At 57.3% G+C, this 26,375-nt stretch overlaps 2 protein-coding genes across 6 annotated transcripts in view; one reads left to right on the top strand and one right to left on the bottom strand.

Annotated features, from left to right (window-relative positions):
* KIRREL3 (kirre like nephrin family adhesion molecule 3) overlaps window positions 1-3,877 on the top strand; it is a 357,949-nt gene extending 354,072 nt beyond the window's left edge. For all 4 annotated transcript variants that reach the window (XM_027655693.1, XM_027655692.1, XM_027655691.1 and 1 more), the window contains 2 exons: window positions 1,960-2,046; window positions 2,966-3,877. In XM_027655693.1, the coding sequence (XP_027511494.1) occupies window positions 1,960-2,046; window positions 2,966-3,409 (531 nt within the window). In that variant the 3' untranslated portion in view covers window positions 3,410-3,877. The remainder of the gene's footprint in view (window positions 1-1,959; window positions 2,047-2,965) is intronic.
* A 1,174-nt stretch (window positions 3,878-5,051) lies between these two features.
* On the bottom strand, window positions 5,052-23,294 carry ST3GAL4 (ST3 beta-galactoside alpha-2,3-sialyltransferase 4). Of its 2 annotated transcripts, XM_027655705.1 has the most exons (12): window positions 23,264-23,294; window positions 14,789-14,858; window positions 8,590-8,662; window positions 8,003-8,084; window positions 7,396-7,476; window positions 7,192-7,289; window positions 6,750-6,810; window positions 6,423-6,518; window positions 6,141-6,330; window positions 5,898-6,041; window positions 5,659-5,802; window positions 5,052-5,242 (listed from the first exon to the last, which is right to left on the bottom strand). In XM_027655705.1, exons 3-12 carry the CDS (start codon window positions 8,603-8,605, stop codon window positions 5,156-5,158), a joined length of 999 nt encoding a protein of 332 aa, XP_027511506.1. In that variant the 5' UTR covers window positions 8,606-8,662; window positions 14,789-14,858; window positions 23,264-23,294; the 3' UTR covers window positions 5,052-5,155. The 2 variants fall into 2 exon arrangements, with proteins under 2 accessions (XP_027511506.1, XP_027511505.1); XM_027655704.1 differs by lacking the exon at window positions 23,264-23,294 and having other exon boundaries at window positions 8,015-8,084; window positions 14,789-15,056.
* Between the last annotated feature and the right edge of the window lie 3,081 nt (window positions 23,295-26,375).

Raw genomic sequence — 26,375 nt, 5'->3', positions numbered from 1 at the left:
TGCATCCCTCAGCCACCCTGATCCAGGAGGGAGCAGCAGTCAGGGATGCAGGGATGAGGTTCGTTGCATCCCTCAGCCACCCTGATCCAGGAGGGACTGGTGAGGTTTGGGCTTTACACCGCGATGCCCAACTAGCCCGGGGATGGTGAAGGCTGCTGGCGCCCGGCACTGCCAAGCAGGATTAAGTCCAGCACGACATTCCCGGGATTGGAATGGCGCTGGCAGGAGGGGAATGACGGGCACGCGGCTCTAACAGGCGGGTGCATCCCCAGCCACGTGCAGGGCAGCGCCGAGGAGCACATCGGTGCTGTCACCGGCTGGAGAAAGCCACGGCTCCGGGAAAAATAGCCCGGGCACGACGCTGGAGCATCCCGTGCCAGCGCACTTGGTCATTCCTGGTCTTTCCATGCATTTCCCGCTCTCCTTTCGTAATGCCCATTAATATTGGTGACGAAGTGAACTTCAGTCAACTTTCCTTCCCTCTCGGTGTTTACCCAGAGGCGGCAAAGCGGAAGCGACGCTAATGAGCATCTCAGCACCTGCTAATTAACGCCGTAAGGTCACCTTGGGGCTGAGCCGCCACGCAGGTTTAACAAAGGTCACGTTAATGACCGGCTGTAATGGGGGAGTTGGTGATTCGGTGATGAGATGGCACTTTATGGGGGCTCCCTGCAGCCCCCAAATCCACGGGGTGCGGCCGGACCCAAAGCATCCTGCCAGCCCCGGGCACAGGCAGGGTCCCCACGGGACTGGAGGGGCACCCCAGTGCCTGGATCACTGCCACCATCCCTGCAAGAGCTACAGAAAACGGCTTAAAACACCCCGTCAAACCCGACGCTAATTCCACGGAGATTTGGTCACAGCGGGACTGTCCCCTTGGTTCCCACCTCTCTTCTCCCCTCTCCACTCCTGGGTCTTGCCCTGCCCGCCCGGGTCCCACACGCCAAAAACCAGCTAAATCCAAGGAGAAGTGGTTTTTCCTTTTCTTTCTGAGCCAGGACTTGTGAAACCCTTCTTGCGTTAACACCCCCAATCCCTGCCTTTGCTAGGATGCTTATGGGGATTTAAGGGGTTGCTGGGGCTGGCAGAGCAGAAGAAACCTCCACATCCCATTTTAGTTGCATTGGTTTAATCCTCGGCGACACTTGTATTTATCCAGGTAAATCAGTGGCTGATAGAGGGGTTTTTTTCCCTAGGAAAACTCAGGTACTTTAATTTATTGCCTTTAACAGCCACATCAAAGGCTTTCGGGAGATGAACAGCAAGTGCCGCGGGGTGAATTTCCACAGCCACTTACCGCCTTAAAGAGGAGAGAATTTGGGCAATAAAAGGGGATTTGAGGGCTGCTTTGGGGCTGTGATCCCAGAGAAGTCGGGCTGGAGGCGCCCGATAAATACGGGAGAAGCTAAAAAAAGGCAACTGAGAAATTGGTTGTTAATTATTCTGCTTCCTGCACAGCCCCCCGTGCCGAAGGAGGGGTAATTAAAGCGTAGTGTAATCAATGTGCACCTTACCCTTCCCCCCCGATCACGGCCAGCCTTCAAAGGAACACTGAGGTGACCAAGTTCAGCTGAGGAGGGAAGGATGAAAAGAAGGGGGGAAAACCAGCAAAATAAGGAGATTTTGAGGGTGTTGCTTTGGGCAGGTGGTGCAACTCCAACCCTCACCACGGTAAATAAATTCACTTTCTGCATCGCCGGGCCTGTTTTGTCCAAAACAGAGGGAAAAACAATCTGTAACCCAGGGAATCGCGAGGCTTTTTTTTTTTCCAGCTCCGCTGCTCTCCGACACCGCCCCGCTGGGGCATCCCTGGGCACAAACCGGCTGGTGACAACTTCCCTGTGCCGTGGGGCTGAGGATGGGTGTGGGGCTCAGCCCACGTGGTGTGGGTGGTGGTGGGGACAGCCGGGGGCCGCCGGGGGCCAGGGGTCACTGACCCCCACTCGCATCCTTTCCTAGATGGACCGGGGGGAGTTCCAGCAGGATTCGGTGCTGAAGCAGCTCGAGGTGCTCAAAGAGGAGGAGAAGGAGTTTCAAAACCTGAAGGTGAGTCAGGCCCTGGGGACATGGCCCCACTCTGTCCCCAGCCCCATGAAGAGATGGGGCTCAGAGCCCCCCCAGGGGGGCTGCACGCTGGGGTGCCGGGCACAGCTCCCCGTGCCCACCCCCGGGCAGGACCAGCTCGTCCCTTGCCTGGCATTGCTGCTGCCAGGCTTTCTGTCCTTGGGCCATGTCCCCCGTGTCTCCAGTGCTGGCCCGTCCCAGAGGGCTGTCCCTGTGTGGGGAGGGATGCTTTGGTACCCCTGGCACTGTTTTCTGGCCCCAGCACCCTTTGGGAGGGACAATATAAAGGTGTGTGCCAGGAGAGGGCAGTGCAAGGGGCACCTGTGCCCCGATCTGGAGGGGGCTGAGCAGGGTGGGACACGTTGGTGGCACAGGAGGACATTGCTGCTGCGGGTAGGAGGGGTTGGTGGTTGAGGGTGTCCTCCAAAGGGGGGCTCTGAGGATGGTGGAGGGTGTGAAGGAGACAAGACTAAGGGGAGACTCATCGGGGTCTGCAGCTTCCTCCCGAGGGGCAGCACAGGGACAGCACCGATCTCTGTGACAGGACCCGAGGGAATGGCTGGAACTAGTTGGGGAGGGCTGGTTTGGATCTCAGGAAAAGGTTCTTCCCCCAGAGGGTGGTCGGGCACTGACCAGGCTCCCCAGGGCAGTGGGCACAGCACCAAGGCTGCCAGAGCTGCAGGAGGTTTGGACAATGCCCTCAGGGACGGGGGGGATTGCTGGGGTGTCTGTGTGGGGCCAGGGGTTGGACTCAAATGATCCCTGTGGGTCCCTCCCAACTCAGGATATTCCATAATTCTTACACGTGCTGGGTGAACGGGCAGAGTGGGCGCCCCAAATGCCACAAGACCCAGGGAGAGCGGGCACCACCAACCTGCCTCTGCTTTCTCCCACTCTGCAGGACCCCACCAACGGCTACTACAGCGTGAACACCTTCAAGGAGCACCACTCCACCCCCACCATCTCGCTGTCGGGCTGCCCAGCCGACCTGCGCCCGGCCGGGAAGCAGCGGGTGCCCACGGGCATGTCCTTCACCAACATCTACAGCACCCTGAGCGGGCAGAGCCGCCTCTACGACTACAGCCAGCGCTTCGTGCTGGGCATGGGCAGCAGCTCCATCGAGCTGTGCGAGCGCGAGTTCCAGCGCGGCTCCATGAGCGACAGCAGCTCCTTCCTCGACACCCAGTGCGACAGCAGCATCAGCAGCAGCGGGAAGCAGGACGGCTACGTGCAGTTCGACAAGGCCAGCAAGGCCTCGGCATCCTCCTCCCACCACTCCCAGTCCTCTTCCCAAAACTCAGACCCCAGCCGGCCCCTGCAGAGGCGGATGCAGACGCACGTTTGAGCCCCTCCGGGGGCCGCTCGGGACCCTCCGCGTGGGCGCCGTGGCGCTCGGACAGTGGCGCCGGTGGGAAGAGGCCGGATCCAGCCCCCGGAGCGGGGCTGCGGGGCGGGGGGCCGGCCCAGCATCCCCCCCCTCCCCGGTACATGCTAAGCACAACCCCGCCGAGGACGCGCTGAGCCCCGGGGAGCCGGAGCCGCCCCCTCCGCGGGGCTGGGGACGCCCCCGGCCCCACCGCGCCCCCCCCAGCCGCTCGCCTCCGCTTCCCGCTGCCCTCTCCCACCCGGCTCCTTCCCTTCCCTCGTCGTGTTCGGTGTCCATACTTATAGAGTCCGTTTCGGGGGGGTCTCGGGGGGGTCCCGCCATGTGGGACAGGATGGGGGGACATCGGTGGGACAGGGACCCCCCGGGAAGGGCCTCTCCGGCTGTATCGCGGCGCCGCGGTCAATACAAGAGGTGTTTCTCGTGGCACGCCTGGGCTGGTGGCCACCCCGCGGGGACATCGGCTTTTCGTGGTGACAGTTTGCCCGGCACAGACCTGGCCTGGAGCCTGGGTGTGCCATGGCCTCCTGGGGGAACCCCCAGGGGGGCAGAAATGGCTGGTGGTGGAGGGAAACTGAGGCACGGGGCAGCTGGGAGCGCACAACCCCAGCGTGGGAGCCAGGACATGGGGCGTCACAGCAGGTAAGGGGACATGGGGACAGGCCACCCTGTCTGCATCTCACAGCCCCAAGACTCCCTCACACACACCCCATCAAGCCCCAGGAGCACCCAGCCTATCCCAGCCTCAGCAGGACCTTTATTGGGTGCCAGCATGAGCCCCAACAGCCCCATCCATTGGTTCCCCCAACACCCACAGCCCCGCAGGGGGCAGAGGGGACCCTACAGCAGCAGGGAGAAGGCACCGGTCGACCCCTCCATGGGGGGACGTTGGACATGCCAAACACCCTCCCCTCCTGGAGCCGAGCACCCCACCAGCCCCCCACCCAAGGCCCCTTGTCCCTGACACCAGTGGCACGCAGGCCCCAGGTGAAGGCTCCACCATAAATAAGCATTTAAATTAATTAAATTAATCTGCACCCCCAAAGGGCCCCGGCAGACCCCGAGGCTGAGCACCCCTGGGTGCCCCCACCCGGGGGGGCTGCGGGGATGAGCCCCCGCGCCAGCGCTAAGGCACAGGACGGGGCTGCCGAGTACAAAGGACATTAAAAAAAAGGGGGGGGGGGAATTAAATATCTAGGAGGGGATCCAGGGGAGGGAGGAGGCAATACAGTCCCCCAAAAGGCTCCCATTCCCTGCAGGGAGGGTCCCGTGACCCCCAAGATCAGCCCCTTGGCAGGGCCCTCGTCCGAGTGATGAGGGAATTAAGGGAAAGAGAAAGTCCAAGGCAGGGGCTCCTGCCCTGCCTCACCCCCACAGGCCCGCTGGGAGGGAGGACCCCCCACCCCTAAAGTCCCCTCCAAGTCCTTGGTAGCTTCAGTGCGTTGGTAGAAAAGGTGCCGGGGGCTCCCTGCGCCCCCCCAGAGCTGCCCCTGCCCCGGGGACCCGCGGCCCAGCGCGGCCCCCCAGCCCTGCTGGCTCCGGCAGCCCCAGGGCGCGGTGACGGCGGTGACCAGGACACTCTGCCCTCGGGCAGTGACCAGGACACTCTGCCTTCGGGCAGTGACCAGGACACTCTGCCTTCGGCTGTGTCCCCTCACGGTGGGCGCTGGTGTCCCCTCGCAGCGGGGGGTGACATCCCTGCCACCCTCAGAAGTAGGTGAGGTTCTTGACCAGTCCCAGCTCCAGCATCCGCTTGATGGCCACGGCCTCGTGTGACACGTTGTGCTCCGACGCCTGTGGGACGGGGAGCAGGGGGTGACACCAGGGACGAGGGGTCAAGCACTTTCCTCCCGCCCCTCCCAGCCCTCCGGCTTGCCCACCTCACCAGTGGGAGTTGAGCCCCCCAGAAAGAGGGACAGAACCCTCCCCCCCCAATCCCCCTGGCTACGAGTCCTTCTCCTCACACGTAAACACACGGGGGTGGATCCAGCTCTCCATGCTTCCAAAGACACTGGGCTACAGGGAGAAGTTGGATGGTCACCATCCAACAGTGGGCCTCAACACCCACCATGGGAGGGGAGCAAGAGGTCCCCATGGGAGGAGGCTCCCACACCACTCAGCATCACACCAATGCTCTCCCGGGCTGCCATCCCCCATCCCAGGGGAAAAATGGGGGGGAGTGTGGACAAAATTGTGGGGCAGACACTTACGGCCATGGACTTGAGCGTGACCTGTTCGTAGTAGTGGATGGTTTGCTTCTTGTTGCCCGAGTCGGGGTAGCCAAAGCCCGCGATGTGCACCAGGTCGCAGAAGTGCAGCGCCAGGGTGATGGCCAAGAGCCCCGTGGTGGGCTTCTGGGGGACAGGGGCAGAGAGCCACAGCCTTCAGGGAGATGCACAGGGACAGGCTGTTCCCCCCTCAGGGGGTGCAGGGGGACCCCACCCCTTACCTGTTTGACCTTCCGTGGTTGCTTCATGGGGAGGTTGAGCACTTTAGCAGCAGTTACTTCCATGTAGTAAGGGTTGAGGACGCGCACTTGCTCCGGGTTGGCGTCCCAGATCAACGGGGGCTGCTTCCAAAACCCCTTCCGAACCTGCAAGAGGACAGAGATGTCCCCAGGGGTAGGATGGGATGAGGGCTGGACTCCAGAGCAGTCAGCGAGGGGTCGGACTCGCTTCCCCACCACGCTCACCCTCTTCTTGTCGTTGAGGATGGCCTCCATCCACTGGAAGTCCATGGGCTTGAAGGGCACCAGCACCAGCAGCGTGTCGGGGTTGTTCTCCGTGTGGGGGTCAAAGTGGGCCGACTCCGGGTAGAAGAGGCGCATGGTGGTCTTGGAGCCCACGTCCTGCTCATAACCATGGACCGGGGCGTTGTTCAGCCTTGGGTGGGGGGACACGGGGACATCACAGGTGTCAGCCCCCGCCGCGGGTGGCACCGGGGAGGGAGCGGTGGCACAGAGCCAGGGCCGTACCTGATCACGACGTCGTAGGTGTTGATGGTGTCGCCCATGGAGCTGTTGCGGAGCCGGTGGCCGTTGCCCACCACCGCACACCTCCGGCACTTCAGGCTGCGAGAGAAAGCCCAGTCTCAACCAGGCCTGCTTCAAAACCGGGGTGGTTTTAACCCCCAAGGGGGGTTTAACCCCTCGTTGCCCAGTCTCCAAACCTTCCCGCACTCCGTCCACCACCCCTGGGTTGCAGAGGTTCATTTTGCCAAATCCCGGGCCCACAACAGATGAATTCCACCCCTCATGAGAAAAAGACAGAGAGAAAAGCCCCTAAACCCACCCCGGTGTTACCTCTGGATGCTCTCGGGCAGGGAGTAGTGGGTGATGGACAGCAAGCGCAGGAGGACGTCTTCTGCAAAGCAAGGGCCAGCAGAAGGTGAGGAAGGCAGCTCCTGCCTGGCACAAGGCCTGGGGTGCTGCCCCATCCCTGCCGATTTCCTCCTGCTGTTAATCCCAGCTCCAAGTGGATAATCCGTGGCTGGGGTTTAGTAAAGCCTGGCCCACCCTAAACCCTTTTAGAGGGTCCAAACGCACCCAGAGCAAGGAGATACCAGCTGCAGAGTCTAAAAATCAAGCAAATAACTTGGGGGGAGGGAGGCTGAACAGTCTCCAAAAAGCAACCTGCAGCAGCTTTTCAGAGGGAAGCTGAAACCCCGGGGAGCAGCAGCAGGACAGACAGACAGACAGACAGACAGACAGACAGACAGACCCACAGAGCACTGCCAGCACTCACCACTTCCCTTGGTGCCGTAGGGCAGCTCGTAGAGCGACGGTGTCTTCACCCAAAAATAGTCCTTCAGCTGCAAGAAGAGCGGGTGGTCCCTCGTGTAGCTGCCAAGGAGCAAAGGGTCGGTTAGACTGGGATGGGAGGGAGGCACAGGGAGGGGGTTCCTGGCTCTGCATCCCCCCACTCCCTCCTCCCAGCCCCAAAACTCACTTCCCGATGAGCTGCACCGCTTTCTTTTCCACCTCCCCAAGGGGACACGTCGTCTTGTTTTCTTGGACAGGGAAATAAAAGCTGTAAGGGAAGGGGTTAATTAAATCAAATGATGCCCGTTCCTCTGCACCACCCCCCCCCCGGCAAAGGGGGGGTTCCAGCACCCCACGGTGGGATTCAAGCCATGCCAGAGATATTTAAGGCCAGCACTGCCTTGGATGTTTATCTGCTGGGCTTGCAGCCTTGCATCGGAAGAGGTCTCTCTTGCCCTGCTCATGGACCTCACGCTCTCTGCTTTCCCCATCTCTCGTCAGCATCACTGGCACGGGGAGGAGAGTGGGGTTTTCCCATCCTCCCGGGCTCAGGAAAACACCGGCATTCACCAAAAACCCCGCAAAGCCCAACCACCACCACACACCGAGGGGGAAACCTCGTGTCGTGCCCCCATCCTCCGGCAGCAGCCAAGGATGCTGCCACCTCCCTGCTCCCCCGGGATCCAGCCAGGCCATGCTCCTGCATCCCCGTGCAGGACGGGAGGGAGGATGCCACCTCCTGGGAGTGAAGGAAAGGGCAGGAGGTCCTTTAAACTTGAATGAAAGGCACTCACAGCTGTGTGTACCTGTCTTCCCGGTAGATCGAGTACCAAACCATCACCAGAAACAGCGCCAGCACCCCGAGTATCTTCCCTCCTGCGTGCCCAGAGGGGAGGGGGAGAGAAAAAACACCGTCAAGCCGGTACCCTGGGGTTTGGATGATGGGATGTGGGGTCCCACAGCCCTCTGGGGATGTCCCGGTAGATCCAGGCCGGCAGAGCTTTGATGGGGAGCGGCCGGGGTTTGGTTGACACCGTGCTCCCGAGAGCAGCAGCTGTGAGACACAGCCAGGTGATTTTGTCCTGGTTCCAAAAGCCACAATGACGTTTCTGCTTCCGCCTTCTGTCAAAGGCTGGGCAAACATCCGTCTTTCCAGGTGCCTCACCCCGTTTTTGTACCATAAAGTTCCAGGTGCCTGAACCCGGAGGTTCAAGGACCCCAAAACCACCCTCCCTGCCAGGACTTTGCCTGTGATACCACAGCACTCCATCACCCAGCTGGAGCTGCAGCGAAGCAGCATCCAACCTCCAGAAGCCAGATTTCCACATGCAAATCCCCCAGTTCCCCCATCCCTGCCTGGACAGAGGGAGATGGGACTCACGAGACTTGTTGATCATTTTTATGAGCAGGAAAGGGATCAGGCGAGGGCCGGAGCTCTCATCGTGGCTGGTCACCTGCAGCGGGAAAACAGGGAATGGCACTGGATGAGGGAAAAACCCACAGGAACTGCTCCAAAACCCCATCCAAGAGGCATCACCCCCTGCCTGCCCATTTGTGATGGTGCGAGGGTTCCCCAAGGGATTTATTTATTTAAATCCACATTTCTGCACTGCCAAAGAGTTGGTTTGTAGAGTTTATCAAAGCCAGCCAAGCCCCCGCGCTTCCTGAGGAGCTTCAGCCCTACAGGTTAAAGGACAAAGGAAAAAAAAAAAAGGAATTAAAGAGGAAAAAGGAGCCCTCAGTGGGGTTTCAACCACAAAATCCCACGGGTGGTGATTTTAAGCCCAGCTTAAGCATCCACCTGGCACCAGCAGCTACAAAGCCCAACGTGCCACCCCCGCCTACGAGCCAGGCAGAAAGGGCAGGAGCAGCTGAGGGGGGTCAAAACAAAGAGCATCACAAACTCCAGGAACCTCCAACACCTTCGATTCCTCCATCCCGGCCCCGGGAAGGGGGTGCCCCGAGCTCAGTCCCCACGCAAGCACCGGCGGGGGAAGTGGCGCGACTTTCGTCTTCCTCCGAAACCTCTCGCTCCTGGAATAAGGAGCAAAGAGCCCTGATTGGAGCCATCCCAGGATCAGCCCAGCCCATCCCACCAGCACACAGCAACGATGGAAGATTAACTTACCAGCAGGGAGAAGCTTAGGGGCACATGGGAGGCTTTGCTCCCGGGAGTGAATTCTGCTCTAAGCCCGGCTCAGAGGTGGGCTTGGCTTTGCCACCCGGTAACTGAGCTCCTCCCTGCTCCGAAATGTGTCTGGTGTGAGGGAGGAAGGAGTGTTAAACGCCAGCCAAGGGCAAAGGAGCACACCCGGGCTGGCAATCAGCTCCTCTCCATCATTGAGGGATTAGTCACCTGGGGGGGGCACCCACCTGACATCCCTCCCTGCACCTCCCTCACACTCCCTCCTGCTTAACGAAGCACCGCTAATGAACCCGGCACCTGCCACCTGCCCGGCAGGGCCACGGCCTCACCCGGCCAAGAGGGAGTCGAGAGCAGCAGTTTTGGGGGCAAAAATGTAAGTCAGGCTCTTCCCTTCCTTGTTACGGGCTCCTGAAGTTAAAAGGGCAGGAGGGCAATTAATTAAAAAGGGCAGGAAGGGCAATTAAAAAGGAATTAAGGACAATTAAACTGTGCTAGAAGCAGTGAGATGGGACATCAGGCAAGGAAAACTGTCCATTTGACAGCAGAGAGATGGGGACAGAGACAGGGACTGGTGAGGTGGTCCCCTGGGAAAGTACCTGTCTGCCCTGAAATGCTTCTCCTTCATAAATCATGTCCCACCATTTCCTGTGGGCCCCAGAAAGGGGAAGCAAAACCCCCCCATCCCCAATTTATACCCCAGCTCTCATCCTGCATCCGAATTTCTGGCTCAATAAGCCCCTCCTGCCTGGAAAGATGAAACCCATGACTGGATCTTCAAGGGTGGGAGCACATAGGGAGAAGGAGCTGGGGGGTCTCACCCCTTTGCATGTAACGATTTCTTGGGAAAAATAAAATTAGGGGCAAGTGAAAAGCAGCTTGTGCTTCCTGGGGGTTTTTGTTCTACGCAAAACTGGCCATGAAAGCCCCGAGGGGGAAATCCACCCCACAGCTGGAGGCTGGTGATGCTTCTGGGGGGCCTGAGCACCCCTCTTCACCCAGGGCTGGGATGCTGCTGGGCATCAGGACCCAAATTTAGCACTAAATTCACTCCCCAGCTCCCTCCTTGGGTGCCAAAACACCCCACCGAGCCCGTTTCACCCCTCCCACTGGGAAAATCCGCTCTCCCCGCAGTGTTTGCCTTTACATACCAGCTTTTCTTTAATTGTTTTGTTGGGGTTTTTTTTGAAGGCTTTATGATCTTTTCTCAGGCTTGTACGCACAAGCTGGGCCCGATGCAAAATTTATCTAAGGCAAACACAGCTAATAATCCCCGGGGTGAAGGAGCACTGTTTGGTGAAGCGTTCAGGGAATGCGGAGCAAAACAGAGCACACCCAGCTGCCCCCGCGCCCGTGGTGCCTCTGAAATGAGTTCAAGCTCAGCCCAATCAGATCCACAGCCCAAAACAGAGAAGCTGCCAACAGTGGGAAAGACTGAACACCCCAAGCCAGCGCTCTGGCTCCTCAGAGGGCTGCTGGGGGCAGCAATGCTGAAGAGTCCTGCTGGTCCCCACAGCATTCCCGGTCCTGCAGTGTCCTCAGACCCTGCAGCATCTCTGTCCCATCACAGCATCCTCAGAGCTCCCCATGGCAACTCTGGTCTTACAGCATCCTCAAAGCCCTCTTGCAGCAACCCCAGTCCTGCAATATCCCTGGTCCTGCAGCATCCCTGTCCCATCACAGCATCCTCAGAGGCCCCACAGTATCCATGTCCCATCACAGCATCCTCAGAGTCCCCACAGTATCCATGTCCCATCACAGCATCCTCAGAGCCCCCACAGTATCCATGTCCCATGACAGCATTCTCAGAGCCCCCCCAGTGTCCCTGTCCCATCACAGCATCCTCAGAGCCCCTGCACCATCCTTGTCCCATCACAGGGCCCTCGGAGCCCCCCCAGCATCTGCCAGGTCCCCCAACAGAGACCTCTCATCACAACATCCTCTCTAGATCCCCCACCACAGCATCCCAATCCAGCAGGGAGAGACTCCATGCTCATCCCTCACCACAGCTCCCTCGGGGTCGGTCCAGGGCATCGCCTGCCCCACCGAGCCTCAGAGTTGAGGGGAAAGTCCCAGCTGGATTCAGCTCCCCACACCTGGGAGAAGCGACTGGAAAAGCCCCTCTTTGATGTCGGCACCCCCACAGCTCCTGGGCTGGGGATTATTGCTGCACAAAGGACTCAAAAGCCCTTCCCCCCTTCCCCACCCTGTGTTCCAGGAAAGCCCCACCCCGGGATGCTGCAGAGGCAGCTCACAGCCAAACCTCACAGAGTTTCCCTGTCTCCCTCCAACCTGGAGAGGGATTTTGCCCAGAAATTTTTTACCATGTCCCCTGGGAGATGCCAGCAACACCCTGAGGGGCTGACCTTCCTGCTGGGAGAGGACCTCAGAAGAGCTCATCCCTGTATTTCCATCCATCCATCCATCCATCCATCCATCCATCCATCCCTCAACCTCAACAGCTCCAGCATTTCTGGATTTAAGTCATGCCAATCCACAGAGTGGTAGCAGGAATTTAAAGGGAATTTAAAGCAATAGAACGAGCACAAAGGTGGGGGGTGGTTATAAATCCCCCCAGCCCATCCTGACATGGATGGATGGTGATCCCAGGCACCCACTGCCATCCCAGCAAAGCATCGTGGACCAGCAGACCATGCAGCAAAAGCTCTTAGTACTTTTATGTTTCCATGGTAACCCCTGGATTGGGGAAAAGCGTGACACAAGGCAAGGACACCTCTCCTGTGCTCCCACCATCCCATCCCACGTGTCCATGGGACACAGAGCCACCCACTGCCTGGTCCAGATTCTCCGGGCGAGAAGGAAGCTCAGTGGAGAACAAGCATCTCCAACAGTTTATCCCAAAAAAAATGCATTTATTTTTAACTGGAGAAGTGTTGGATTGTGCCCGAGGAAGGGATGCACCAGCAGTCCCTGGGCATTCACTCTCAGCAGTGGGAACCACTGGGAGACAGACAGACAGACAGACAGGACAGCAGAGACCCCTCGACCCCAGCCAGACCATCTCTCCCGAGCTTTCCAGGCACATGGAGCTTTCAGGAACCAGCAGGGCAGATCCCACATTCCACTGAGGACAACACCCAGGATCGACCCCCAGGGGAGCAGTTTACAGCCCTGGGATCTTCCAAGCCCCCATCCCACGGGATTTCTGCCCAGTAGGGCTGGGATTGCCGGAGGAGCCCCGGCAGATGCCGACGTACCCCCCACGCCGGCCCGGTCCTGCCCCGGCACAGCCACCGCGTGCCAGAGCCTGAGCACAACCTGGGAGGCGGCCGGGGGCGATCCTGCAGGGAAAGAAAGGATCCAGCCAACTCCGGGCACTGCCTGCACTTGGCAGATCATCAAAGGCACCCAAATCCCCAGCCTGGCATCTCAAACCTTCCTCACCCCGGCTGCTGTGAGCTCCAGGTGCTCGGGGAACTCTTTTTTCCAAGCTGGGAGGAAAAGTGAGACCCACAGCGGAGAGAAAATCCTTGTGGGATTACAACAACCGCCGTCACAAGCCCAAAAGGCAGCAGGGCCTGGATTTCAGCCCCCTCCAAGGGACACTGCATGGGATGGGGATTCCAGGAGGGAAACAGGGATACTGAAAGGGGACCAGGAATACTGGGAGGGGACAAGGGATGCCAAAAACCAGCAGGGCAAAGCGACAGCAAGAGCAGAAGCTGCAAGTGCAGCGGGCCGGAGGGAGGCAGAGGATGGTGAGGACACAGCACTGCAAAAATCAATCCCGCTGGACAGCGGGCACAGCCCCACGGAGGGCACGGAGCCAGCCCAGCCCGTGCACTGATACCCACATTTATCCTATTTTAAGAGCCCTGCGAGTCACTTTAAAGGAATCTTAATTGCCCTCTTCACGGAGAGGCAGCGCTGTTTCCTTCGACCATGGTATCCCAGGCACACAATAACCTGGCCAGAGATTTAAGATAGGGGAGAACAACCCCTCGCTGGCATGTGAGCCTTAACAAAACACTCACCCGTGACCAGGCTGCAATTCTGAAACTGGCAACAGCGAGTAAGCTCAGGTACAACGAGTCTTTCCATGGTGGCAGGTCCCCAGGATAAACCTGGGCTGCTTCTGCCTTCCCATGGCACTGCTGGTTTTAATGTGCTCCAGAGCCAAAACCCAATTCAGGCCAGCGCTGCCTCCACCCTCTCCTCTCCCCCTATTTATTTTTTAATCCTTGCAGCAGAAAAAACACAGGGTGGGACCCAAGTGCCTTCCTACAGCCCCAAAACACTGACTATGTGGGTATACCTGAGCATCCCACAGCTCTGGGGTAACCCCATGGAGCTACAGGGCTCCACCTCGGGGAGTTCAGCTACAGTGTTATAGGTTATATATCATTATTTATATTATATAATCACTCTTTAATACTTTAAAATAAAGACCCTTTCCTGCTGGATGCACTCCAGAGGTTATGGCTGAGCTGCTGGAAGCGAGCGGAACCACTCACAGGGGAACAACCTCCCTCTCCGAGGGTGGACCCCCAGCAGAGATGATGGGATCTCATCCCTGAGCCCCCACCACTGACCCAGCCACCCCCTCCTCCCACCTGCCCCGCCCTGTCCCCATCTGCTGCCACTGTCACCTCATGTTTACTCTCCGCTATCTCCGTCCTCAGGGATCATCCAGGGATGCAGGCAGCAATGGCGAGAGCAGCTTTGGCTTTGGCAGCTTTGAACCCCACATTTTGGGCTAAATCCCCCCCAAAAAGCGGCAGAAAGGTGGGAGGCAGCGAGCTGGGGATGCAGGCAAGGTGCAGGCAGGAGGCTGGCAGTCTCTCCCCGCTCCCCCAGGAGCAGCAGGCAGAGCATCCAACAGGGAGCACCTGCTCCCTTACAGTCCTGGGAGGTAAAAACTAAACCATGGAGATGCTTCAGCCCATCCCCAACCCAAACTCAAGCAAAGCCTGATCCAAATCCAGCTCACCAGGGAAAACGGGTAGGTTCTCAAGCCCCAGGGCTGAGTTAGCCCGTGGTCTGCTCCCATCCCTAGTGGCTTTTGCCTCCAGGAGTCCCCTTCTGGGGGCTCAGAAGCTGCCTGCAGTCACTACCCCCTTTGTAAGGCTCACTTAGCACCTTAACCCTCCATCTGTGGTTTCCCCTCTGCTTCCTGTTTTGCACTGAATTTGGAGGAGCAGAACCCCCAGAGCAACCCCACAGCTCAAAGCTCACGTCTGTCAGCCCCGAATCCCCCGGGGGTCTTGTCTGCTCCTTTCTCCCATGTTAATGATCATGGAGGAAGATTCCAGGAAATAACTCACTCCATCACCTTGCACCACCCCCCCCCTTAACCCACACCGGGAGGAGGATTCCTGTCTCAGGGAGACCTTTTCCTGCATCCCCAGCAGTGGGAGAGGCTGAAGCTGGTCCTGTCAGGGCAGGGATAAAGTGGCAGCAGGTCGTGGCTACTTACGGTCCGTCCTCTCGGTCCAGGCGGAGCAGGCAGGAGCTCGGCGGGATCTACGGGGCCGTCCTCTCTTCCCCTAGGAAAGGGAAAAGGGAGAACATCCTCAGGGCTACGGCCACCCACACTGGCAGCACACAAGGGACGTTTCGCTTCGCAGCCATCCGCCTTTGGAGGATCCACGGATCCTTCTGGATCCCCAGCCAGGGCAGCTCGGAGCACTGACGGGGAGCCAGCCCTAGAGGAGCAGGAGCAGGAGCAGGGCCTTGACGAGCCACCACCGTCACAGAGGAGTCTGTGCTCTCCAAAAAGCCACCCACCTCCCACCCACCTCCGCAGGCACCGGCAGCACTGGGGCTGGGCTGCCGGCGCCTCTTAAGGAGGAGGCGTGGCAGAGCAGAGCAGAGCAGAGCACAGACCTCCCCGCAGGTTTCCCCAACACCTCCTGGCCTTTCCCACCGAAATCCCCCTCCCTGACTCACTTGGACTTTTAGGAAGGCCCCAGGAGATGGACTGATGCCCTTTATCCCAGAGAAAGGGGGATGCAGCCCTGCTCTGCATTTCTCCTGCCTTCCCACACGGAGAACACTGCTTAATCCCACATCTCCACCATCTTCTCCTCAAAAACTTTCCAAACTGCACATCCCCACCTGGCAGTGTAATATCCTCATGATTTGAGGAAGGAAAAGCCCCGCTGAGAAGCTGCCACGGACGGAAACCCTCCTGCCACAGTGCTGCTCAGAGAAAGCCTCTCTGCAGGGGCAGCCACTCTACATCCCAAGTAACTATCCCAGATACCAAGGGGCGAGGTGGGCTGAGGGGGAAAAGGAGCCATCCAGGTGGAGGGAGCGGGATAATGAGCCAGCCAGGTGGCACAAGCCCACTGCTATCCCAGTTAGTCCCTGGGATAAACCACACGAGGAAGAACCTCAATCCCGTGCAGCGCAAAAAAAACAGTGACACAGGTGAGGAAGACAAGGCTCACTCCCAGCTGCTGCTCGAGCCCTGGCAGGGAAGGTGCTTCCAAGGGGAAACTCTGAAGGGCTGGAGGTTTCCTTACCTCTCCCCGCCTTCTCCAGTTAGGAAAAGCAGAGATGAGAAGTGCAAGCCTTCCCCACAGCATGCTTTGCTCTTAATATCCCATTAAAATAACATCCCATGCAAGAGATGGGGAAGGAAACCACTTCTTCTGGATACTTCTCTGCAGAGACCAGGCTTTCTGTCCATGTCCCGGGATGACAGGGGTGGCTCCATCCCGGCATCACCCATTCCCTCTCCACTCAAAGAGCATCTGCTTCCTCCTTCCATCATCATTTGCCTTGGGGAGCGATTAACCCAGAGGGCTCAGGACAATCAGCAGCCAAACCAGCTACATTTGGGGTCACAGAATTCACCTTCTGGCACCAGAGTCAGCCCTGAATCCACCGGAGCATCCGACATCGCTGCCAACAAGGAGCCTTTTGATTTAGAGCCATGAATTGTAGGATCCACTAACGAGGTTAAAGCCTCCCCGGGGAGCTCCTGCTAAAGCACTTCATGGTGCAGCATCAGCCCCGTGCAGAGGAGGATGAGGATGCTCGGAGCTGCCTGGGGGTGGGCAGGGGGATCCCAGGAGGATCCTTCAGCCCCACATGAGCAGGAGACTGTGGTACCTTAAAGCACATCGGCCCGGCCGGGAGGATCTGAGGTCTTGCCCCAAGCTGGTCTTTCCAGCTCGACTGGAAGAGCCAGGAGCTGGATCGCTGCTGGTCTTCCTGGGATTGTTTTCCAGCCTCCCAGGCAGTCTCCCCACCATTGGCCGATGCAATCAGCCATTCCCAGCCCAAGGTCCAGAAAAATCCCATCACGGATCCGGCATCCAACAGGTCAGGAACCGCTGTCTCCGCCACTCGCCGCGGGCGGCTCAACCCATCCGGCAGCTGATCCCGGCAGGAAATGAATGTCCCAGAGCCCTTGAGAAACCCTAAACAAGCTGGATTTTGCTCCTTTCCCTCTCCAGGTATGCTGTCGGCCTCAATTTCCCGCCCTGCCTATCAGTTTAATCATTTAAATGATGATTCCCAAACTTGAGGGGGGAAAGGGCACCTTGTGCCCGCTCCCTGACATCTCCCTCCGGGATGCTCATGGCTTTGGGCAAAAGAAAATGAAAACATTCCTTCCCCTGTCAAAGACTAAAGCCAGCCAGGATTTTTGAGGGGCTCAGCCCTGGTGTAGGAGCATCCCTGGGGGAAGACAGGTATTCCCCAGGCAGGAGGGGACACAAGCAGGGCAGGGATGAGCCACCAAATCCCTCCTGTCATCATCCTCCCCCTCCAGGACCAAACCCCCTGGGGGCTGTTAAAATAGAGGAGGGGGAGATGGAGACAGAGTCTGTCCCCTTCCACCCGCCAGACCTGAAGCGAGGCAGCCGTCCGTCCGTCCGTCCGTCGGAGCTCCATCGCCGGCGCCAACCTCCCTCGGTTAAAATTACCTCCCGAGGGGGGAGAGAGCAAAAGCCAGGCTGGGAGGGGAATAAAAGCCAGGTGAGCTCATCCTCCTCCAGAGAAAACGTCTCCACTTGGCATGAGTGAGGTGTTTCCAAGCCCGGCACATCCCTCACGTCACCCCGATCGCTGCTGCCCCGGGACCAGCAGCTTATTCACTCAGCAAGCATTTAGTGGGAGATAATCCAGCCGCTTCCCAACCATCCTTTGGCCGAGCCAAAGGTGTAATTCCAGTGTGGGATGTGATTTTTGGGAAGAGGTTTCCCTAATGGTCATCCCAGCGGATGCTCCCTGGCCAGGAGAGAACGGAAGAGCCGCCACCAGCAGAACCTCCACCTCAATTGCAGCTTTTCAATTCTATTAATAATTTACTGAATTTATTAAACTACTTTATTAAAAATAAAATAATTTAATAAACCTATATCCTATCAAATCCCTGGGAATAGGAAGAAAAGCAAAGCAAAGCTGCCCAGCCAAGCCGGATTATCCAAAGCAGCGACCGACCTAAAAATAAACCACCGCTATTTAAGGATGAGCCTCCCACAATGAACCCCCCCAAAAAAAAAGATAAAAGGAAAAAATAGACATGTTTCCAATCTGGGGTGTTGAGCATCACCCACTAGACCAAAAAAAAAAAGCCTATTTTGGGTTTATTTCCTAGCCAAAGTCTGTACTTCCAAGAGAACAGCATCACCAGGCTTAAAGCTGCTGATTTCCAGACACCCCATGCAAATAAATAATTAAGATTTAAAGCTGTGTTTGCATAATACAGATAATCTGTCGATTTAACTTGTAAATGCAGGGGGAATTAAGCAGCGACGTTGTTAATTAGGCAGCAAAGGGGCCTGGGAAGCCCCAGCTCCACGGTGGATGCTGGTGGACCACGAGGATGCTGAAGAAGCTGAACGTGCTGGGGGATGCAGGGCTTTGGCAGTGGGACCAGGTGTTGGGGCAGGTGCCGTGGTGGGACCACCAAAACCTTGTGTTCATCCATATTTTAGCTGAACAATCCCCCCCAGCTCCTCCAGCCCTTCAGCAGGAGCTGCCTGTCCCTTCCCGCCCTCGAGGGCTGCCAACACCCCCCTCCGAGAAAAAAGGCAGTGGGAAAAGAGCCCGGGGTAAGATTTCTGAGGACAAATCACATGTTTAGTTGCATAAAGAGCCGGCTCTGACAGTCGGGCTCTCGGCTCCCCCACCCCAAACACTGGACCCCACCCGGGAGCAAAACCTGTTGAGCCCGAATGTGCCTGAACAGACAGTTCTTTGTGATTTTTTTTTTCCTTCTCTTTTTCCGTTTGGAAGCGGCCGCTGGTGATCGCACAGGGATGGGCCCGAGGACTTCCCAGCCCTTGGCACCGCTCCTGACTCCTTGTTCGGAGGCAGCACCGCATTTAACCCCTAAAGCCCCTCTCTCCCTTTCATTTCTGGCACCATCCCCCTTCCCACACCCTGCTCCTGTTCAGTCCTGCATCCTCCCAATCCACCTGCATCCCTCCTCTCTGCATTTTTCTCCCTTATTTCTCACTTTCTACCTTATTTTTCCTCTTGATGCTTCGGAACTGTCCTCCATTCCCAACCCAGACAGGTCTGATCCATCCTCATGCTGTAAAACCCCACCCCATAAACCCCATGCCAGGGGGTTGGACGAGCCCAACAGCCACGGAGCTGCCAGGATGGGGATTTAATCCACATCCAGGGGTGTTTCAGTATCCCCTGTGGGAATGCTGGGCTGGCAGTGTGCACACAGCATCAGCAAAGCCCCAGAGCAGCGTTTAAGCCTCCTCAACTCTCACTCAGCACCCTCTGTCTCAGTTCCCTCTATTTGGGGCTCAGGGAAGCTATGCCCCATTGACAATGCAGGCAGAGGGTGCAGAGGGACCCTGAACTCCATCCCAGCTCAGGGATCTATATTTTAAAAGAAATTAAAAAACCACCCGATGTCGCAAGAGGCTCAAACCCTGCCGGGGGATCCACCCCAGGGCTCCTTGGGCAAGGCCACGGGGCGAGTCCCAACCTCCTGCCGCTGGCATCGGCCTCTGCTTAAAACATTAAGGCTCGGCTGACTCAGCCTGGCCGGATATCGGGAGGTTGAATCCAGCCGGGAAAACTTGGTCGGGCTGGGGGAGACATTTTGCAAAGGGGAAGAGCCGGAGCAGGAACGGCATCTGGAAGCGATTGGAGGCGAGGAGCCTCTCCCAGGCGCAGCAGGGAATTCCAACGGCGTGAGCTCAGGTTAAAGCCTCCTTCACAGACCCGGGATTAAAGAGGAGAACCAAACTGCAGCACGTTTATAGATTTTTAAACCTGCAAATAACGAAGGGAAGGGAGCCAGCTCCCTGCTCGGTCCTAAATGGACACAGCTTTGTGATTTCGGGTCATTCTGATTTACAATTAAAAAGAAAACCAAACAACTAAATTCCAAAAAGGAGGAGAAATCTCTCCGTGGATTTGTGGATCCAATTTCAGGTGTCGTGTACAGAGTCCTCCTTTGGCACTGCCTTGTTTCACCCCTGCACCTTCCAACCCCTGGGACTCCTGTATCCCACCTCCAAGCATCCCTCACCAGTATGGGCTGCATCCCACGATGGTCCTGGAGCGGCAGCAAACCCAGGAGCATCCCAGCATCCTTGGGACGGCATGGAAGAGCCGATGGAGGATGCCAGCCTAGCTTGGGCAGAGTGGTTCTCCACAAGGAACCTCTTCCAGTCATCCCTGAGCCGAGGGACACGGAGCAGCAGCACCCACGGGTGGTCCAACCCGCCTCCATTGGACATTCCAGTAGAGCGATTTACGGCAGGGCAGGATTCACACGGGATGGGCAGAACCCAGCCCTGCCGTGCCCCACCTCGCTCCCCCAAATTGCTGCTCTGACCCCACAGCAGGCACTCACCCGCATCCTGCCCGACTCCAGCGCTCCCACCCACCTTCCCGGCGGCGCGGCCGTCGCCATCCCGCGCCGATCCGCGCCCCGGCGCAGCCGGACCAGCCGGGAGCAGCGTCCCCCGACACTGCCAGCGCTGCAGCCCGGAGGTCTCCGGCAGGCAAAGCACATCCTGGAGAGCAGCCGCAGCCTGCGCCAGCCCGAAACCACTCCGGGCATCCGCCAGTCCCAAGGAAAACCAGGAGGGAGGGTGGCTCCTTCGGTTTTTCCGTTCCCCGACAGCCAAATCCCTTTTTCCTTCCTCCAAGGACACTTTCCAGCCTGACTCTGGTCACATGCAAGGGGTCAGCAGCTGGAAAGGCAAGAGATGAGCAAATACTGGGGGCTTTTCCTCTTGCTTTCCAAGAAGACACAAGGTTTTCCTGGAATAACCTTGATAAACATGAGGATTGCAGCAGGAGGAGGGAGAAGTGCGAAAGGAAAGCGAGGGGAACTTAAGAAACACCGAAAAAGAGAACCAGAAGTTGCAACAAGCAGCGTGAAAGTATCAAATCATTTCCTTTCCTCCCCTGCAAAGCCAAAACTGCTCCTGCGACTGTTCCTGGCACCAGCGTATGAGGGGGGTCCCAGCCTGGGATGGGGAGAGCGGGATGGGGGCCCAGAGGGATCCAGGTGAATCCAGGACAACAACCTCTGCAGGAGAGGGACCACATCCCTGCTCCTCATGCTACACCCAGAGCAAACAACCAAAAGGGAGAAAATAACATAAAAACAAATCTTTTTTTTTTATTATTTTTTTTTCCTAAAGCCCAATAGGGAAAGTTGTGGAGAAACAGACTCCGTGCTGCCAGCCTGAATCAGCTCTGGAATATTCAAAGCTAAAGCAATGGGGCCATCACTTTATCCAAGAGAATAAGCAACAGAATACATGGGATTTAGAGATATTGCCAAATAATTAATTAGCAGGATTCAACCTGAGAGTTGCTGCCAGCTGAAAACCCCTGGAAACAGGCGTGGGGAGGGCCCTGGTCTCAGCATTCCCACGTCCTGCAGCCTGGCATCCACCTCTGATGTTGGTTGCAAGGATGGGGATGACACAAGCTATTAAAGTACAGGCTTGGAGATGCCAGTATGTCTGCTCCAGAGTTTAAAATTATTTTAAAGGGATGTTTTCACTCCAGGGGTGGGTTTCCCCTCCAGGGTGGGCTGGGGAGCAGGAGGATGCTCCAATCTCACCTCTGGAAAATACCCTCTGGAAGGCACACTGCATGGCAGATCTCCATGGTGGACATCCCTCAAAATCAGTGTGCACAGACAGTTCCTCCTCTTATATTTACATTTTCAAAGGCCTTATTCCTTTGTGGAATTCAGTGCCTTGCTGGAGCAGCTGCTGTTAACTCCCTGCCCGGAGCTGGAGGAGCGAGCAACCCTCTAATGATGTGGGTAATTAAGGACAGGGATTAGGGAGAGACCAGCAAAGTGTGTGGATCCCATCCATGAGCATGAGATGTTCTTTAGAGGCTGGACACATCGTTAGGAGCCAGAGTAGGAAGAGGACACTCAAACCCATCAGTTCTATCACTGATCCAGGGTTCTGCCCTGCCCGGGGTGTCTGTCCCATGGAAAGCCTCGGCAGAAGCAGCTGGCAAAGCCTGGGCAATCCCTCTTCTCCACCACCTGCCCTCCAAGAGCAGTCAGAGGTAGAGCCCGGCAGAGAAGACAGGGAAATCCAGCAAAGCTTCCCCAAAAACTCCACCACAAGACTTTAATTAGCTCATCTTGCCAAGAGACAGGGATCGGAGTCACCGAGCAGCCGGCACCAACCCACCGGGCATCACCCTCCTGTCCCGGTGGGAGAGACACATCCCATGCCGGGTGTCTGAGCTGAGGAGCACAAAAAGCCCCTGGAGGAAGGTTTCCCCTTTGTTCTCCGCTCCCCAGAACAATAAAACCCCCCCAGCTCACCCTGCAAAGACCTGACATGGAAAGCTCAACTGGGAACAGTCTGGCTCGTCCTTTTCCTGCTGTCTCAGGGCAAGCATCCTCCTCTCTCCCTGGGAACAAGCCTGTCCTGTGGGAGAACAGGGCTCCAGGCACACATGATGGGTTGGGATAGGGTTCATCCTGCACCAACATGCCCTGATCCCGCTCCCAGCACCTCTGTCCACACCAGGATCGGGTGGGGGATCAGCAGGGACCCCTCCCACCCCTTTGGGATCACCAGGCTACCAGAGCACATCCATCGACCAGGATGCTCAGGGATGGGGGAAAAAAAAGCTCAGACCACTTAATAAATCCTCCTCAGCCCGTTGTTCTGTGGCGAGAGAGACGCGTCCTGAGCCACACACGGGGCACGTCCTCCCCTCCCAGGGCCTCCGGGAGGATTTTCCCTTCCTTACCGCGGCTCCCGGGCATTCCCACCACACAGACTCGCCGAAACGAGCCCCCCTGGCGCTACGGGGAGATGCCAGACCCTCTCTTCCCAGGGCTCTCGGGATGGGATCGCCTTCCTCGGGAGCGGCCGCAGGCAGGAGCGGTGCCCAAGGCCGGCTTTTCCCGGCGAGACGAAGGGTTTTGTTTTGCCGGGAACGGGGCGGCAGCAGATGGAAGGGCACTGGGACAGCGGGGGTTTTCCTCTCGCCGCTGCCCACGCTCGCTTCAGGCATTGATTAAGCGCGTTAATTAGAAAAATCACCATAATAATTATTAGAAAACCCCAAAACACAGAAATAAAGCCACTCTCTCCCTTTCCGATGTGCCGCGCTCGCCGGGACAGCGATGCCGAAGGTTTGGGATGCCCCGGTGGGGGTCCGAGCTGGGTTAACGGGGGTCCCCCCCGTATCCCCGACCTGAACCCCCCAAACCAGCCCTGCCCGGGCGCTGCCGAGCGGGCAGCGCTCCCTGCCCTGCCCTGCGCCCTCCCAGCGCGGGATCCCCCCCAACCCAGCCCCTCCAGCCCTCCCAAAAACCACTGGGGTTTTGCTTCCCCCCTCCCCTTTTTTTTTTTGCTCAACACCCCTCGACTCGCAAACGCGCTCTGGAGACGCGGACCCGGGGGGGCCCGGGGGGACACGAGGGGACTCGGGGGGACGCGAGGGGATCCCCGGGCTGCGGACTCACCATGGGGCGGCGCGGGGGGGTCGGTGCGGCGGGAGGATGCGGGGGGTGGGTGCGGGATGCGGGGCTGGCCCGGAGGGGCGGGCGGGGGGCGGACACGCTTGCGCACAGAGCGGGATGGGCGGTGGAGGGAGGAGGAGGAGGAGGAGGAAGGAGAGAGGGAAGAGCATCCCGGGAGCTGCAGGCGCCCGGTCCCCGCATCCTCGGCACGGGAGAAATGGGGGAGGACAACCACCCCTTCCCCTGGCCCTGCGGACCCCCAAAAATCATAGCGCTGGGGGCAGCCCCTTCCCCAGGCCACTCCCTGAAATGCCCCAAAATTGGATCACAGCAAATTTTTAGAGGCAGGCAAAGCTTTTCCCACCAGGTCACTGAGTCAGGGATTTGCATCGTCTCCCCATTGAACCCCCACGAGAAGATGCTCTAAACCATCATGAGACGACACACGGAGGATGTGGGGTTGATTTTGCTTAAAATCGTCCACCCATATTAAGTATTTTTCTTTTTCTTGCAAATAAATTAATCCCCACTGCAGGAATGCCCCATATCCAGCCACCTCTTTCTCCCACGGGATTCCATTTCCATCCCACCCCACAACACACAAAATCAGCAGTCAACCCTTTGAGGTTTTTTATTTCCCTCGGGATTTTTTTATTTCTACAGTCCCAAACCCATTTCTCCTGCGCTGGGGTGGGTTTTGCCAACCCCTGAGGCAACATTAATGCTGATCTTTAAATGGGAAATATTGTCAAATATTGGTGCTGGAGGAGGCAGCTCCTTGCTAAAGGCAGCAAAGTTTATTCTTCTTTTTCAAGCAAGAGACAGCAGGAACCTGGAAGGCACCACCAGCTGAAGACTGACGTGTCCAACACCAATATTAATCAATAAAATACCCGTGGAGCTGATGGATCCAGTTTTGCCAAGGGAATTTCATCAATATTTCAAAAGCATCCTCACCTTGTCCTTCATCCTCCCTGGGATGGGGTTTCCTGGCCATTAAGTGGGGCAGAGTTTTACTCGTGGTGACAAGAAAACTCACCATAATTAGGTTTTAATTGCCATGGGCTCGTAGACAATCCAGGGATAATTAGTGGGGCCACAGCTCAGCGGGGGGAGCTGGGATTTGCTTGAAGGATATTTTGACCCTTCGGTCTCCTGGGTTCCCCCGCTCGGTTTATTGCATCTGAAAACAATAACCAGCATTCAATAAAGCTCCAGCAATAATAATGCATCCCAAATGTCTGTTCTTACCGTGCCCCCAAGACAGAATATTAAAAGAGGCTGCAAAAGAGGCTGCAAAGCTTCACTTCCCAGGATCTTCTCCAGGTCCCCAGCAGCCCCCTCCTGCTGGTGATGGTGGATGGGCTCATTTTGGGGTGATGGTCTCCATCCCCAGCATCACAGTTTGGGGAAACAATGGTGATCCCATGCCAAGCACTGGACACAGGCTGTGTCCATCCCACAGGAACATCAGGACACCTGCACACAGCAGTTGTGCACCCATGTATCTGTGACATACCTGCATTTCCTACTCACATTTTGGGTGACCCAACTCCCTTGGGTGGGCCCGAAAACCAGCCATGAGCTTCCTGTGGCCACCAAAGCCCCAGCAGACAACAGGGTTCTAAAACCCACCAGGAAATGGAAATGTATTTGCTGCCGTAGCAGAGTGCCGGGAGCAGTCACTGCTAACGACTACACCCTGCCCTAATATTTAATTTACAAAGGACAAATTGCCAGTTGGATTAATTCAGCATGATGAGTGGCGAGTAATTTGGAGAAGAAAAGTGGAGGGGGGGGGGAAATCCGGGCTGTTTGAGAAGTGATTTTGTAACGAGCTCTGCCATCACCCAGTGCAGAGCCAGTCGGAAATAAAAGGGTTTAGGGAACGCCCCGGCTGCAGCAGCAAGGAATGGGACTGGTGTCCTGCCTCAGGAGGGCACGGGCAGGAGGTTCTGCCATCACACCACGGCTCTGAAAGGGTGATGAGGCCAAAGCAGGCACCAGGCAAGCAGGATCTGTTAATAAAGGAGGAAGGGGATGCCCTTGGCCAGGCTTGAAGCATCTGCTCCACAGGGACAAGAATGGGGTGATTCATGCCCAGCACAAGCCGGCTTTGTCCTGCAGACCACCTCGACTCACCCTTCCCCAAGCCACAGCCTGGGAACACTGTCTGGCTTTGCAGACCCAGCCCTGGGACCTCAATAAATCCTTTGAAGGCTCCAGATCCATCAGAATCCTTCCCATTGACCCCTTCTCTTGGGACAGGCAGGGACAGCCCCCCATCCCTGGCCCCATCTATCCCACAGCTCCCCAGGGAGATGGGTGATGCTTACTAGTCTCCCAGGAAAACGATTCCTCCAGCAGGAGCCAGACAGATGGTCTGTGGAAGATGTGCTGCTTGGTTGTCTCTCACAACCCTCAGAGAGTCTATTTTCAAGACTGAGGGTGTTTTTTCCATACCTGAGGACCAGGGAGGCTTCTCAGGAGACAGGATGGGTTATTTAATCATCTCCCTGGGTTGGCCTGGGTGGGGACATAGAACTGGGTTGTTCTCTCACCCAGGGAGACCGAGCTCCCTTTTGGCACAGAAAATGCTCTGGTATTGAAAAAAAATCATCCCTTTCCCTTAGCAGCTTAAAACCTGGAGAAAGGGAGAGCCAGGGGACAGCCAACCCCACTGACCACCTCCAGATCCTAAAGCTCCCCAGCTCCCCAAATCAACTCTGGCCCCTGCTGTGCACTGCTCCAGAGGTAGGCAGAGCAGAAGCAAGAGGGAAAGGCTCCCCCAGGAGATCACTGCAGTTTTCTTACCATGGATTGGAGTTTTAGACTCATAGAATAAAGTCAGAAAATACCTCTAAGATCATGGAGTCCAACTGTTAACCCAGCAAATGGGAATTTCTGAAGGGAGACAAGGAAAGGTGGCTGTATCCAGCTGCTCTGCCTCTCCCTGCTGCTAAAAGGTACGAGGGAACTGCCTGACCTGAATATCTATAAATGGGATGAGCTGAGCAAAGCCCTGGGGCAGCCCTGATGATGCCACTTGCACTCCAGCCGGCTGCTCCATCACAGCAGCTTCCATGCACAGCAGCAGCCCTGAAAAAAACAAATC

Source organism: Corapipo altera, unplaced genomic scaffold, assembly GCF_003945725.1.
Source record: "Corapipo altera isolate COAL_440 unplaced genomic scaffold, ASM394572v1 71, whole genome shotgun sequence".
NCBI classification, from domain to species: Eukaryota; Metazoa; Chordata; class Aves; order Passeriformes; family Pipridae; genus Corapipo; species Corapipo altera.
This window is presented reverse-complemented; position numbering and strand designations above follow the sequence as displayed.

Excerpts from the sequence above, each read along its gene's own strand:
- ST3GAL4 (XM_027655705.1), bottom strand. Across the intron at positions 7,477-8,002 it reads GAAGACAGGTACACACAGCT|CTTTTATTTCCCTGTCCAAG; the intron begins GTGAGTGCCTTT and ends CTTCCCTTACAG. Across the intron at positions 5,803-5,897 it reads AACCACGGAAGGTCAAACAG|AAGCCCACCACGGGGCTCTT; the intron begins GTAAGGGGTGGG and ends CCTGTCCCCCAG.